General features: G+C 33.6%; 8 protein-coding genes and 4 pseudogenes across 12 annotated transcripts, besides 2 other annotated features; 4 read left to right on the top strand and 8 right to left on the bottom strand.

Moving 5' to 3' along the window:
* Nucleotides 1-750: part of a mobile genetic element that runs on past the window's edge.
* Nucleotides 751-1,512: 762 nt separating this feature from the next.
* Nucleotides 1,513-13,292: a mobile genetic element.
* TVAGG3_0807040 lies at nt 1,936-2,574 on the top strand (annotated as a pseudogene). The gene has a single exon. A coding segment is annotated over exon 1 (639 nt).
* On the bottom strand, nt 3,085-3,503 carry TVAGG3_0807030 (annotated as a pseudogene). Its single transcript has one exon. A coding segment is annotated over exon 1 (419 nt).
* TVAGG3_0807020 lies at nt 3,722-4,418 on the top strand (annotated as a pseudogene). The gene has a single exon. A coding segment is annotated over exon 1 (697 nt).
* On the bottom strand, nt 5,068-5,688 carry TVAGG3_0807010 (annotated as a pseudogene). Its single transcript has one exon. A coding segment is annotated over exon 1 (621 nt).
* On the bottom strand, nt 6,774-7,115 carry TVAGG3_0807000 (organellar and viral DNA polymerase type B; the record flags this gene model as incomplete). Its single annotated transcript, XM_051247560.1, has 1 exon — nt 6,774-7,115. A coding segment is annotated over one exon (342 nt), but the record flags the coding sequence as incomplete, so codon positions are not given.
* TVAGG3_0806990 (uncharacterized protein) lies at nt 8,870-9,454 on the bottom strand (the record flags this gene model as incomplete). Its single annotated transcript, XM_051247559.1, has 1 exon — nt 8,870-9,454. The coding sequence occupies one exon, from the start codon at nt 9,452-9,454 to the stop codon at nt 8,870-8,872; it is 585 nt and encodes a 194-aa protein (XP_051083034.1).
* TVAGG3_0806980 (uncharacterized protein) lies at nt 9,890-10,120 on the bottom strand (the record flags this gene model as incomplete). The annotated part of the gene is made up of 1 exon (XM_051247558.1): nt 9,890-10,120. The coding sequence occupies one exon, from the start codon at nt 10,118-10,120 to the stop codon at nt 9,890-9,892; it is 231 nt and encodes a 76-aa protein (XP_051083033.1).
* On the bottom strand, nt 10,168-10,536 carry TVAGG3_0806970 (phage tail repeat-like family; the record flags this gene model as incomplete). Its single annotated transcript, XM_051247557.1, has 1 exon — nt 10,168-10,536. A coding segment is annotated over one exon (369 nt), but the record flags the coding sequence as incomplete, so codon positions are not given.
* TVAGG3_0806960 (uncharacterized protein) lies at nt 10,771-10,923 on the bottom strand (the record flags this gene model as incomplete). Its single annotated transcript, XM_051247556.1, has 1 exon — nt 10,771-10,923. The coding sequence occupies one exon, from the start codon at nt 10,921-10,923 to the stop codon at nt 10,771-10,773; it is 153 nt and encodes a 50-aa protein (XP_051083031.1).
* TVAGG3_0806950 (uncharacterized protein) lies at nt 10,943-11,344 on the bottom strand (the record flags this gene model as incomplete). Its single annotated transcript, XM_051247555.1, has 1 exon — nt 10,943-11,344. One exon carries the CDS (start codon nt 11,342-11,344, stop codon nt 10,943-10,945), a length of 402 nt encoding a protein of 133 aa, XP_051083030.1.
* TVAGG3_0806940 (uncharacterized protein) lies at nt 11,455-12,091 on the top strand (the record flags this gene model as incomplete). Its single annotated transcript, XM_051247554.1, has 1 exon — nt 11,455-12,091. A coding segment is annotated over one exon (637 nt), but the record flags the coding sequence as incomplete, so codon positions are not given.
* Nucleotides 13,293-14,006: 714 nt separating the features above from the next.
* TVAGG3_0806920 (uncharacterized protein) lies at nt 14,007-14,594 on the top strand (the record flags this gene model as incomplete). Its single annotated transcript, XM_051247553.1, has 1 exon — nt 14,007-14,594. One exon carries the CDS (start codon nt 14,007-14,009, stop codon nt 14,592-14,594), a length of 588 nt encoding a protein of 195 aa, XP_051083028.1.

The raw sequence follows: 14,594 nt of genomic DNA, 5'->3' as shown, positions 1-14,594 counted from the left end.
TTTGCTCAGAATGGTATAACAGGTCTAATTGCACCACCTGGGTCGGGTAAGACTTTCACTTATCTTAAAATGGCTGCACAACAACAAGAACTAGATGAGAAGAACCCATTCTATGAGTTAGTAGTCATTTGTAGTACTTCTGGTCAATTTGACCAAACCGTCAATTCGTTCAAAGATATTATAAAAGAAGTCTAAGTTAGTATGTATAAAGGACTCTGAGTTGTTAGATTGGATAAAGAAGTACCAAAGAAGAGTTTTGAAGTATAATGCTATAAATGAGTATATAAATTCTAAGTTTAAAGACCCAAATGAGGAAATGCAGAGAATATTAGAGAAGAAACACTTCAGAAACAAACAGAAGAAAGATAGAATACATTTCGAAGAAATTGCAATCTTACGATTGGAAGACTTACCCTCATAGATGTCTTCTTATCTTAGATGACTTTGCTTCTCATCCTTTGTTAAAGAACAGAGAACAAGATATGTGTCGAATTCTTAAGAAGCTCAGACACTTTAACATCTCAGTCGTAATATGTGTACAGACAGCAAAGAGTTTAAGTAAGGATGTTAAAGAGAATACTTACTGACATTGTACTTTTCCCCGGATTGTCCGAAGACGATTTCATGGAACTTATGAAAGAGTCCATGGCAGGTAAGTTTGACAGACATGAACTATGGGAGAAGTACAAAGTCATACAAGACCCTCATACTTCTTTCAGAATTCATATCTACGCGAACAAAGTTCAAATTTTAAGTACGGGTGTAACATGTGCTGCAAACTAGAGCAGGTTTCATTATGTTTGGATGTCCGACTGATTTACTATAAACGATATGAGCTATAATACAAAACTTATTTCTGGTTTTTACTACCAACAGTTTCCTATAAACAGGAAAAGGTGTCATACCAAGGAATGTCTATTCCATTGACATTAAGCACACCAATCTTATATATTGTTTCAAAACTTAGGTTCAAAGTGTTATTCGAATGTCGACAGAAACTATTATGACAAAAAGATACTTATGCGTATAAACAATACTTTCTCTGCTGGTTTGCCTATTGTTCATTTCGAATGCAGAATTTCAACCTTAGTGAACTCAAACACTTTGGCAAGTATAACGTTGACATTAGTTGACGCAAACTTTGTTCCTGTAAAACTTTTATGTCCTATGTATTTGTCAATGACGGCAGAAAGTTTCGAATTGGAAGATGCAACTGGTGAAAGTATTGTATTACAAGAACAACTTCAACAACAAATAGCTCAAGAACAACAAATGCCAACAAATGCAACAACAAAGTCAAGAATAAAAAAAAATATTTTTTTATTTTTATAAAAATGTACAGAATAGATGTTTCAGATTTTATGACTTCCAAGCATTCAGAAATATGTGTCCATTTCGAGACTATTAACAAAGCAGTCGAGAATTTGAAACGTTTAGTCATTTATGTCGACTCTGCCCCAGAATGTTATGTTATGAAAGAATGGGATGTTGTCTTTAACAAACCAAGAGCAAACAATAGTGTCTGAACAAGAATGTAGACAGAAACTTAAGAAAATAAAAGTCGTACAAGTTGGCATGAAGATGTTAGATGCTTGGGATATCTTATTGTCAAAACTTGAAGATTTTTCAGTTCGAGGTATAAAGTTCTATACACCTTCTCCAAACTTCTATTCTATCTTCACTGGATATAAATATGAACAAGTAGAATGGAAAGAAAATATTATAGAAGCTTGGTTAGACCATGTCAAAGAAATTATATGCAATGGAAACGAAAGAGTCTATGAGTATATCTTATGTTGGTTTGCAAACATCTTACAACATCCAAGTGCTAAAAATGAAACTGCTCTCATTATAATTGGAAAACAAGGAACAGGTAAGAACACATTCTTTACAGATATCTTATGCAAACTGTTAGAGGGCTATTCGAACCCGAATATGAAAACTTAGAAAACATCTGTGGCAAGTTTAACTCCTCAATAGAGAATATGAAAACTTATAGTTTGCAATGAACTTCAAAGTATAGATACAACAAAAGTTTTGAAACTCAGATGTTTGAAGAGTCTTATAACAGACAAAGTTGGAGTTGTTTGAAAAGAAAATATAAAGACCAAAGAGTTTTGTGAAAATGTTGCAAACTTCATTATGGTTTCAAACAATGTTGTTCCGATGAAGTTAGAAAGTTCTGACAGAAGATATGTAGTTGTCAGAACGTCAGATTCTCATATGCAAGATACAGAATATTTTGACGACTTAGCAGAAACTTTGACATCTGACTTTTACAACCACTTGTTCTCATATTTCATGACATTAGATATTTCTAAGTTCAATCCAAGACAAATTCCACATACCGAAGAGAGACAAACATTGTTAGAAGCAAACAAGAGTGTATATGAACTGTTCATAGATGAAACTGACTTTGTGTCATTAGATGAAAGGTCATTGTACGATTCGTATAAACAATATTGTCAAGAATATGGTTATATGACAGCGTCTAAACGAACATTCTTGGCAAATGTCAAAAGTCTTTTAGACGTACAGAATGGTGTATATACAAAGAAAAATTTTTATGAGTAAATTTAAAAAAAAATATTTTTTTATCCGATAGAAAAGATGGCAAAATTCATCTCAGTAAACAAGTACATGTCAGGACTTAAAGAAGAACTAGACCCATTCACATATTTGAATGTTTACTTCTACCATTTTGAAAAGTCTTCATTCAGCAAAGTTTGGAACATCGAACCAGTTAAGTTTGCTATTGTGACTAAAAAATGGTGCGAAATTTGAAGACTTAGACATAGAAGGTTTGTTAGCAGTCAAAGAAAGTTTTGACAGAAGGTTTTCAAACCTTAAAGAAGGCAAAGCATACAAACTTGTTATAACCTTATGAACCAAAGAAAGCAGACGACTATGAATATTATGAGTCTAAAGTTGTAGAAGTTCAAAGGTAAATTGGGTAAAAAGATTTTAGAGTCTAAGCCAGTGTTTGCTCCTAAAGAGGAAGAGAACATTGACATTTGACCCAGAAATGTTCTAAAAATAAAATTTTATTTTTACATGTCAAATTTCTTTTTCTCTGGAACTGGTTCAGGTTCTTTCTTCTCTTCTTCTACTTTCTTTTCTTTCTTTCTCTCTTCTTCTTTTCTGGTGGAGTTATGTCAAATTTGGCGCAACCATATTTATGTAAAAGTTCTTTGTCCTTTAATAGCTCTTCTATTCTGTTTTCTATTTCATCTTCAAGAACAGCGCATGTGTCTTCTTTGCATTCTAAGAACTTTTGTTGGACTTCATCTTTCCAATCCGGCGTCATCTCTGTCAACAAGTCTGTCATTGACAAATTTTAAGACTGCTCTGCTTAATGTTTTATGGTTCTTGTCATATTCCCAGAAACAGAACTTTAGAACAAATTCACCTTTCTTGTTTACACTATGTAAGATTTTATGGTCGACAGATGTTTTGCTGTCGAAAAGCTTGTCTCGAATATAGATAGCGAAATCGCTAGACATTTTCTAAAAGATAAAAATTTTAATTTTTCTAAAAAATATGTTGAAAAAAAAGTTTGCTGACATTGACAAGAAATTTGAGAATGTTTTAAACAAGAACAAGAGGAAGTTAGAAAATGCTCAGATAAAACCTATACATGACAAGTTCTTATTTGCTCAGAATGGTATAAACAGGTCTAATTGCACCACCTGGGTCGGGTAAGACTTTCACTTATCTTAAAATGGCTGCACAACAACAAGAACTAGATGAGAAGAACCCATTCTATGAGTTAGTAGTCATTTGTAGTACTTCTGGTCAATTTGACCAAACCGTCAATTCGTTCAAAGATATTATAAAGAAGTCTAAGTTAGTATGTATAAAGGATACTGAGTTGTTGGATTGGATAAAGAAGTACCAAAGAAGAGTTTTGAAGTATAATGCTATAAAATGAGTATATAAATTCTAAGTTTAAAGACCCAAATGAGGAAATGCAGAGAATATTAGACAAACACCACTTCAGAAACAAACAGAAAGAGATAGAATACATTTCGAAGAAATTGCAATCTTACGATTGGAAGACTTACCCTCATAGATGTCTTCTTATCTTAGATGACTTTGCTTCTCATCCTTTGTTAAAGAACAGAGAACAAGATATGTGTCGAATTCTTAAGAAGCTCAGACACTTTAACATCTCAGTCGTAATATGTGTACAGACAGCAAAGAGTTTAAGTAAGGATGTAAAGAGAATACTTACTGACATTGTACTTTTCCCCGGATTGTCCGAAGACGATTTCATGGAACTTATGAAAGAGTCCATGGCAGGTAAGTTTGACAGACATGAACTATGGGAGAAGTATAAAGTCATACAAGACCCTCATACTTCTTTCAGAATTCATATCTACGCGAACAAAGTTCAAATTGTAAAAAGTCAAGCTTGAAAAATCTAAGTGTTTAGTCTTAGTAAGTAAGTCTGTTGTGGTTCTGCAGCTTTCGGTTCTTCTGGCTTTGGAAGGCATTCAGGAAGAGGAACGTCAGTCATCCGTTTGTGTCCTGTCGGAAGGAAAAATTTTTCCTGTTGGAAGGAAGAACTTTTTCTGTCGGAAGGAAAAACTTTTTCTGTCGGAAGGAAAAACTTTTTCTGAAGTTCGACCAAAAAGTTCTCAATTTTCGAAAATTTGAATGGTTTACGGACGGACAACTGGAAAATTTTTTCCTGTCGGAAGGAAAAATTTTTTCTGTCGGAAGGAAAATTTTTTCCAGTTGTCGGGAAAATATTTTCCTGTCGGATGGAAGGACTCGGAATGCCAGAAGGATTTGACGAGGCAATTTACCTAATTGAGCTACTTGAGCCATCTGAAGTCAAGCGTAAAAATAAATGGTTCATCTACCCTACTTGTTTGAAGTTGTCAAAATACTCTGTTATTTTTTCCTTTAACAATGACAAATCTTCTTTGAATGTAAGTATTGTACAACCTTTAATATCATAGTGTGTTTGAGGTAACGTATCTTGAACTATTTGTTTCACATCTTCATTCGGTGTCATTGAAATCGGTAAGTTTTCGCGATAGAACCAATTTCTGTCAGATTTGTAAATCTTAGCAAGGTCGTAAAAGCTTTTGTTGTTTCTTCTGACTAAATGCAACATAACCATATCTCTGTCTTCTTCTTTCTCCAACTCTTCAGTATAAATCATATACTTATAGTTCTTTTCCTTTCCTTTTGGTACCGAACGTGGTATTCTTTCTGAATGCTTTTGTCTTTTGCTTCAATGACTTCATCTTTTGCATGAAGTTTCTTTTCCATCTCTTCACGTTCTTGTCTATGAATTTCGTCAAGAAGTCTGTAAATATTCCAAGCATAACGAGGCGAAGCCCACATTGCAACAGCATTTACAAGAAGTCTATGTACATACCAACCTCTCAAACCATTTGGCAAATTTTTACGATTTTCATGAGTTTTAGGCGACCCCGAAGGAAGTCGGTCTCGCTGTGCTTCGCTCAAAAGTTCTTGTGTGCTTTGGTTTTTGAACCAATCGTCTGTATGTTTGGTATCTGGAGCAAAACATGCTGTCAAAATACTTTGCATCTGGTACATATCGTCTTTGACCGAACGAATGAGACGGAGTTGTTTGTTAAACTGAACCCACTCATATTCTTCATTTATAGCTTCATGGACTATAACTGTTGTTGTGTTCTCTGTTGTTGACATATCTGTCTTTACATTCCGGATAAAAAAATATTTTATAAAAAATTAGCGTTATTTTCTGACTTTCACAAAAGACCAAAAATAAACGCTTTACATGTATTTTTCAGCAACTTCGTCAAATAATTTTATAGCTTTATCTATCTCATCTACTTCAAACGTTTCTTTACCTTTTATGGGAGCACCATACATTTCTCAAACTTTTCAAGTAGTTCTGTTTCTGCAGCTCTCATATCATTAGCAAACACAACCTTGACTCTATACTGTACTGTCATATCTTTGAGTTATATTATATGTTCTTCCTATCTTATATCTTTTTGTATTGAAGTCCTTCGGTTTCTGAACGATGTAAAGTAAGCCTTCACTGCAAACGTTTCCGTATCGAATGAACCATATGTTATGAAGTTATATCCAACAACTGGGTCTAAACCATAACAAAAACTATTGGTATAAGACTTTTGTCAATGAGATATGCTGTAGTTTCCATAGAATCTTACCGATATCATAAGCTCAGGATTTCTTGTCAAAATTTTCTGACTAGAAGCAATTCTAACCCAGTCCTGCGGTCTCTTTCCAGATGGAGATATAATGTCTGACAGAGAATATTTGTTGTATTTCTTTGAGTATCTTACGTTTAAATCACCTATTCTAACCAATTTGGTGTCATTGTCTATCTTTCCAACTGTTTCAAACTCAATGTTTGTCATTTCTGTCTTTAAGTCTGCATAGTCGTTTCTCATACGTTCTATCTCTTTGACGGAGTAGTTATATCTCCTCATTGCTGCTTTACATTTTAGAACATTGCGGGTTCATTTTTGCGTTATATTCTGAAACCTTACCTGCTAAAACAACTAAAGCGTCAATGGTTTTCTTTAACTCAAAGTTGCTGGTTTTATCTGTTTATTCCATACTTTGCCTCTTCTATCTTTATCTCTTATCTGCCATACACATTCAGCAACTAACGAAACAAAGTTGTCGTAGGTCTTAAATTCTTCAGATTTATATATGTCAGAAACATTCTTATATACCATATCGCAATCTTTGTCCATAACCTTATGGTTGCAATGAAATCCTAGAAACTCATAGTTTACCTTTCGTATGAACTTCTTTATTTCTACTGAGTCAGTTGCTTTGACTTCTATTTCATCGAATTCAGGAATAGTGAGCTTTTGTTGTTGGATTTCAGGCAATTTAGGCAAATGGTCAATAATGTCCTGCATTTCATAAAGATATTCTTCATTTGTTTCATCTTTCGCACTACAGTCTAAATTACATGTTAAAAGTTCCTGCTTTATCTTCTGGATTTCTGTTTCAAAAGTATATGAAGAAGGAATGAAGCTTTTCATCTCTACCAACATAGATGTTGGATTCATGACTAAAGAGTTTGGTGCTGTAGTTGTTTGTATTGTTGTTGTTGTGCCGATTGTTGACATTTTTATTTTTTTATACAAAATAAAAAAAATAAAAAAAATAAAACTAACTTTATTTTTTATTTCGGGAAAATTCATGAAAATTCAAGAGGTTAGAAAACGTGTTAGAAAACATGTTAGATCTAACATTCTAACATAAACTTTATTTTTGGGTCCTTTACACTCATTACGAAGAAGTCTTGACAAAACATTTACGAAGAAGTCTTGACAAAACATGTACGATGAAGTCATGACAAAACATATACGAAGAAGTCTTGACAAAACATTTACGAAGAAGTCTTGACAAAACATTTACGAAGAAGTCTTGACAAATTCAAGAGGTTAGAAAACGTGTTAGATCTAACCATCTACCCTAAATTATATTTTTGGTGTAAATTTCATGATTTTCGAGAGTTTTAGACCATGTGAGAAAACATGTTAGAAAACATGTTAGATCTAACATTCTAACATAAACTTTATTTTTGGGTCCTTTACACTCATTACGAAGAAGTCTTGACAAAACATTTACGAAGAAGTCTTGACAAAACATGTACGATGAAGTCATGACAAAACATATACGAAGAAGTCTTGACAAAACATTTACGATGAAATCATGACAAAACATTTACGCTCATTACGATGAAGAAGTCTTGACAAAACATATACGAAGAAGTCTTGACAAAACATTTACGATGAAATCATGACAAAACATTTACGAAGAAGTCTTGACAAAACATATACGAAGAAGTCTTGACAAAACATGTACGATGAAGTCATGACAAAACATATACGAAGAAGTCTTGACAAAACATTTACGATGAAATCATGACAAAACATTTACGCTCATTACGATGAAGAAGTCTTCACAAAACATTTACGCTCATTACGATGAAGAAGTCTTGACAAAACATTTACGCTCATTACGATGAAGAAGTCTTGACAAAACATGTACGATGAAGTCATGACAAAACATATACGAAGAAGTCTTGACAAAACATTTACGATGAAATCATGACAAAACATTTACGCTCATTACGATGAAGAAGTCATGACAAATTCAAGAGGTTAGAAAACGTGTTAGATCTAACCTCTTCACCTAAACATTCTCGTCAAATACAAAAAAATGAAAAAAATGACACTTTTTCATTATATAACTGTTATTTTTTGACGAAGTGAAGGTTGACACTTCGTCAAAAAAATCCCTGAAATCATATCTTTACATACAAAAAAATACAAAAAAATGACACTTTTTCATTATATAACTGTTATTTTTTGACGAAGTGAAGGTTGACACTTCGTCAAAAAAATCCCTGAAATCATATCTTACATACAAAAAAATACAAAAAAATGACACTTTTTCATTATATAACTGTTATTTTTTGACGAAGTGAAGGTTGACACTTCGTCAAAAAAATCCCTGAAATCATATCTTTACATACAAAATAAAAAAATAAAACTAACTTTATTTTTTCTATCTTAAGGAAATTCATGACAAATTCAAGAGGTTAGAAAACGTGTTAGAAAACGTGTTAGATCTAACATTCTAACATAAACTTTATTTTTGGGTCCTTTACACTCATTACGAAGAAGTCTTGACAAAACATTTACGAAGAAGTCTTGACAAAACATTTACGATGAAATCATGACAAAACATTTACGAAGAAGTCTTGACAAAACATGTACGATGAAGTCATGACAAAACATATACGAAGAAGTCTTGAAAATTCAAGAGGTTAGAAAACGTGTTAGATCTAACATGCTAACATAAACATTATTTTTCAATACTTTTTCAGCACTTTTCCGTAGTTATATATGAAAGACAATTCGAGATAAAAGTCATAGTACAATGGAATAATATGTTGCACACCATTTGTTGTGAACCAAACTTGAAAGTCAGAGAAACTGTTACTAGGTGGTTCGTAGAATTTAGAAGCAAAGTCATAAAAGTCCTTACCAATACATAGAAAACTATTGTTGCTTGAACTGAAACTTGCATGACACATAACATTTTGAGGGTCAAACACGTTTCTATAAACTGTCAAATCTGCTGGTGGAAGTATAAATTTAAATGGACCATCTGGTGGTAATGGTTCGTTCTGGTTTAGTAACCGAAGAAATTGTGCCCAAGAACGTTTGTCTACTTTCCAAAATAAAAACTCTGTATCTCTTGGAGGGTTAATTTCAATCTTTTGAAATGAAACGGTGGAGTTCATCTTGTCATATTCTAGTTTCAGATAGTATGTTCCATTTAGTAAAGAGTCGTATTTTTCTTGAAATTCCCAATAATATTTGTTCATTTGAGTTTGAAAGTCATTTAGAGTTTTCTCAAGACTTTCGTCTGAACGAACTGTAAAGATTCTCATTTCGTCAAATTTGTCTATTAGACCATCAGAACCTTTATACTGCCCATGAAAATATACTGCGAACATAAATGCGTTAGTTCTATTTGAAAACAAAACTCTTCTAAATCCTATTGCCTTTGCATCTGAAGGACTTTGAAGCCAACGAATTGGATAGTCAAACCTGTATACTCGGGATGAAATTTCTTCATCTGAAATAGTCCTACCAGCATTTGTAAAGATATAGTCTAACGGTTTTGTATCTGCTACTTTTTGTTCTTTGTTTTTCAACCTGAAGCATTTAATATATGTAAAAATATATTGTTTTAAAATGGTATGCCATTTCATATTTCTCATCTAACAAACAAGTTTCCTTCAACTTGAGGTTCACTAACAAACTCAGCGTACATTTCAAATAAAATTAAAAAATGTCACTTTTTTAAAAATAAATTTTTTACTTCATGCAATGTTTAACACATCGAAAGGCATGTCCATAAGACGTTCTTCTTCTAACCTCTCTAGTCTGTTTGGATAATTGGCACGTGCTGTTTCCAAATCCATTTCGTAGCGAAGACCAGCCAGTTTGTCATAGACTTTTATGGGTCTTCCCTTCCTATATTTAAAATTCTTCGAAACTCTCCAACCATATCTTTGCAACTCTGCTTTTATTCTAGCAGACTTTCTGTCCATTCTATATGGGGGCATTTTTATAAAAAGAAAAAAAAATATTTTTTTCTTTACTTTACATAACCGCCTGCTGCCATAAGTCTTTGACGCCAACCCATACCAGCTAATGAAGGTTGACTTGGTTTAGTTTCCAAACTAAACTTTGGTTTTGGTTTATCTTCAGTTTTTGGTTTTTCTTCTTCTATCGGTTTTTCGTCACTTTTCGGTTTCTCTGACTTTACTTCACTTGCAGGAACAGTTGTGTCGTCAACATCTTCATAAATATCATATGCCATTTGTTTTTGTTTTCCTTTCAACTTTTTGTGTTTGTTGTAAAGTTTAGAATATTTCGACTCTAAGTCAATGAGATGTTCTATAATGAACTGTTGGTCAGTGAAGTAAACTTTTCCATCTGTTGTCTCGAAAGCTCCTTCAGACTTCAATATTTTATTTGTGAGAGTCTGTTTCTTTTTGAGATACTTGCCGTTCCATTTTTATGAAAAGTGACTTTGTAGTTAGGGTTTGTATTTCCAGACCTGGCACTTTCTATTATTGAATTTTTCTCTTCATCTGTAAGTTCTTTGACAGGTTTTGACAATGGTTCTGAACTTTTTGTTTGTGGTGTCAAATCTACCGTTTCAACTTCTTCGGTCATTTCATCTCAGTAAAAAATTTTAGTTTGGTTTGTTTTCAACTGGTTGTTGTTGTTTTTTAAGTCGGTCTAAAACTTCCTGAGGTATAGGAAGAACTTGACAAACACGTTGTGTAACTGCTGGAAGCCGACAAATCCATCTTGAACCCATTTGTCTCAATGCTGTATTGTTCATTTCATCTCAGTAAAAAACTTTACATTCCCCAAGTTTGAGGTGGTTGCGGTTGGTTATTGTTTACCCATTGTTGTGCATGGTTATATCCTCTGTTAAAGAATCTTTCACCTTGGTCCATATAGTGTCCTGCTTGGTTATAGTAGTCATTTGCTTTGTTATAATAGTTTCCTGCTTGTCTTCCTACATTGTCCATCCATCCTTGAACTTTTCCTCTTGTTTCAGGATTTGGAATAAGATTTGTTGCATCTCGTGCTACATCCCAACCTTTCTGTACAGTTTGTATAATAGGTTGTGCTTTCTCTTTAAGTATACCTAATGTACTCAAAATCTTCCTTCCAACTCCAAATACACCTCTGGCTATTGTTCCCACTGCGGGCAAAAATCTGGATGCAACTCCTGCTAATGCGCCAAATAAACCCATTTCTTATAGGATAAAAAATGACGAATCCAAACAAGGACCCCTATGTTTCTAAAGCGACAAAGAAAGCACTCATGATAAAAATCTTTAGTTCAACACCAAATGCTTGGTTTATGGATATCTTGGAAAACATTCCGAGAGTTAGAACAGATGGACCACCATACTGGCTAATATTTGTCGGTCAAAACACAAGATACTGTGAAGCCATACCATTACAGTCCAAAAATATTTTAGATGTGAAAACTGCTTTGACAATATTCGTTGACAAATACCATCCAACAAAACTGACATCTGACTGTGAAAGTTCTTTCAAATCAGATGATGTAAAAAACTATCTGCGTTCAAAAAATGTAAACCAATATTTCATTGTCGACCAAAACCATTCTGCTCTTGGTGTCATTGACGGTTGTATAAAAATGTTAAGAGACTTAAACCAACCACAAGGTGGTGAAGCAAATGAAATGTCATATGACGACAAATATAGACACTTCTCCATGGCAAAGATGAGACAAGTTTTAAATATTTACAATAGCCGTAAACAAAAAGGTTTGGGAAACCACTCCCCCGAAGAAATGAAAAACAACCCTGACTTAGAGAAAGACTATATATTTAATAATTTAGTCAAAAGAGACAAACAAGAAAGAATGCCGGGCTTCAAACTTCAGAAAGGTGACAAAGTAAAAATAGAAATACCTAAACGCGACCCATATGAAAATACTATTGACTATGACAACAATGGGAACCCGACAGGTACTCACATTCGTGTTCGTAAAAATAGAAAAAAGTATACAAGAGAATATTATGAAGTTTTAGGCAAACATGGCAAAATGTACAGACTGCAAGCAGAAGATAAAACTACTATTGTCAGACCTCGTTTCAAACTTGTCAAAGTTCAAGGTGGTATACTTTCAAAGACAGTTCCTAACAAATATAAGACAACTCCTGACGAATATGCTAAAGAAGTTGAAAATGACGACTAAGCATTTCTATACCATGCGTAAACTGTCATGTAAGGTGGCATGTAGTCTTTACTTTGTCCCGTTGTTTGCGTATATCCTGAAACGCGATGTGTATGGTTTCCATCTCCCTGAGTGTTACCCCAGAAACAATTTATAGCAAACTGAACGTTGTCTTTAACATCATATCCTTTACCTTTTGTCATTGCCGACCAATCCCAAAATTTATGCTTATGCCAACCTGCTTGAGATGTACTTAAATCTATGTAGTGACTGTGTGCAGGTAAATTTTCACCTGAAATCGTTTTACTTCCACCTGTTTCCTTTGAAGAGTTTGCACAATACAAAAACCTGTCGACTATTTGAGTCCAAGTTCCAAAACCAAGTACTACTTCTGGTCTGGTAGAGTTCATTGACGTATAAATAGAGCCTATAGGATATAATGTTTGAAGTATTTCTGTCTTTAATGTTTGAAGCTCTGTTTTGTCTGCTTTCTTGTCATATAAATCTTGAGCAGTGAATTTAATATTATGTTCATCCTTCATGACATAAACATCTTTACATCTAATGTTTCTCATCGTCGTTATGTCGTCATCCGATGTTAAACCTTGTGGAAAGTTAGGAGGTTTACAATATAATGCATCCCCACCAGTTTCTTCAACCGTTCCTTCAATACTTTCTATAGCAACAGTTGTAAAACTTGTATGTGTATGAGTCTTATTTGCTTTCTTCTCTAACTCATCGTTAACATAAGTTTTATCTGCTTTAAGGTCTAAACATCCTGAAACCCATCCTGTATCGGCTTTAGTTTTTAAAATCTTCGATGTCCATTCATGGTACCAGTCAACCCTTTCTTTCATTTCATTATCTTTTTCATCCACATATTCCTTATCTGCTTTCTTCTCTAACTTACTAGCCACATATTCCTTATCTGCTTTATTTTCAAGGCTAACGTTTAAGTCTGTTATTTCAGATATAGAATGTATATGAGTCTTTTTAGAATATTCGTTTTCAGCTCTTGTCACTTCACTTGACATTTTATTGTCAACATATGTTTTGTCTGCTAGTTCAGGATGAGTATGTTCTTTTGTTGCATAAGCATTGTTAGCTCTTTCTTCTTCTTTTGCTATTGCATCGTCTACATATTCTTTGTCAGCTTTGTTGTCAACATCTGCTTTCAAAAGAAGTTCATTTATAGGTTTCTCGTTTAAAGTTCCTTTTGTTGGATTTATACAGACAGTATGGTTCTTATTGTCTTGAAACAGAAACTCATCTGTCATTGGGTTTAATGTCAGTTTTAAGTTTCCTTCTTTCAATGACTCAGATATCTTAGAATAGTTTGAAAAGTTTGTTGTGTTCTTATTTAGAGCTTGCACAATGAGTTGTCGGTTGTGTTGTATTTCTCTCATGGAAGCAATATCTTTCGACATTTTTATTCTAGATAAAATATGCTTCCAATAGAAAAAGAAAATTCAAGAGTTGCTACAACTAAACCATTAGATGAACTTTTTACTAATGTCGGTCAAAAGTTTGAGACAGAGACCGTAAAGCATGAAGGCTATCGTTTTGACTACCCATTAAGATGGCTAAGAGACCCATCTGTCACAAAAGCTATTGGCTTTCGTAGAATGAAGTTCATTTCAGAAGCCATACATGGTTTCCCATTTACGGTCGGTTTTGAAGTTCGATACTATAACAAAGAAAAACGTATGTATGAGAAATTTGAACAGGGAAAACTTTTACAAGTTAGTTTGCTTGTAAACTTAGAAACAACTCTTCAAGCTTTTCAAGAAAAAATAAACGATATCTATATCGAATATGCAAACCAGTATAACATTGACGAAGGAGAGTACCATCTCGATATTATTTATGACAGGAAAAATGCAACTGTTAAAATCAATAGAATAGAAGACCTTGGAGAAAACGTTTATATTTCTACAAAATATAACAACTTGGCATGGTATAGATTTATGAGGATGTTAAATCAGCCTGCAGCATATCCAGTACACCCAGACTTTTATGAAGTCGAAAACCCTAATGGAACATATGAAAATGTTTTCGACCAAGATGCTATTATTGTTCATGCTTCATTTTCTGGCGCCCAAAACTCTTTCTTATGCTTGGCAAATGACTTTTACGAAAAACCTACAAAGTTATACGAACCACCAAGTGGAAGTATTTCAGACTTTCAAGTATGGTTTACTACAGATGGAAGAAAAAGAATAATTCCATTATACCATGCGTTTTACTTAGAACTTAGTTTCATATACAACTACTATCGAACGGTAAAAATATAA

The sequence above is a fragment of the Trichomonas vaginalis genome, chromosome VI (genome assembly GCF_026262505.1).
Source record: "Trichomonas vaginalis G3 chromosome VI, whole genome shotgun sequence".
In the NCBI taxonomy this organism is placed as follows: domain Eukaryota; phylum Parabasalia; order Trichomonadida; family Trichomonadidae; genus Trichomonas; species Trichomonas vaginalis.
The sequence above is the reverse complement of the archived record's forward strand: the minus strand, read 5'-3'. Positions and strand labels throughout refer to the sequence as shown.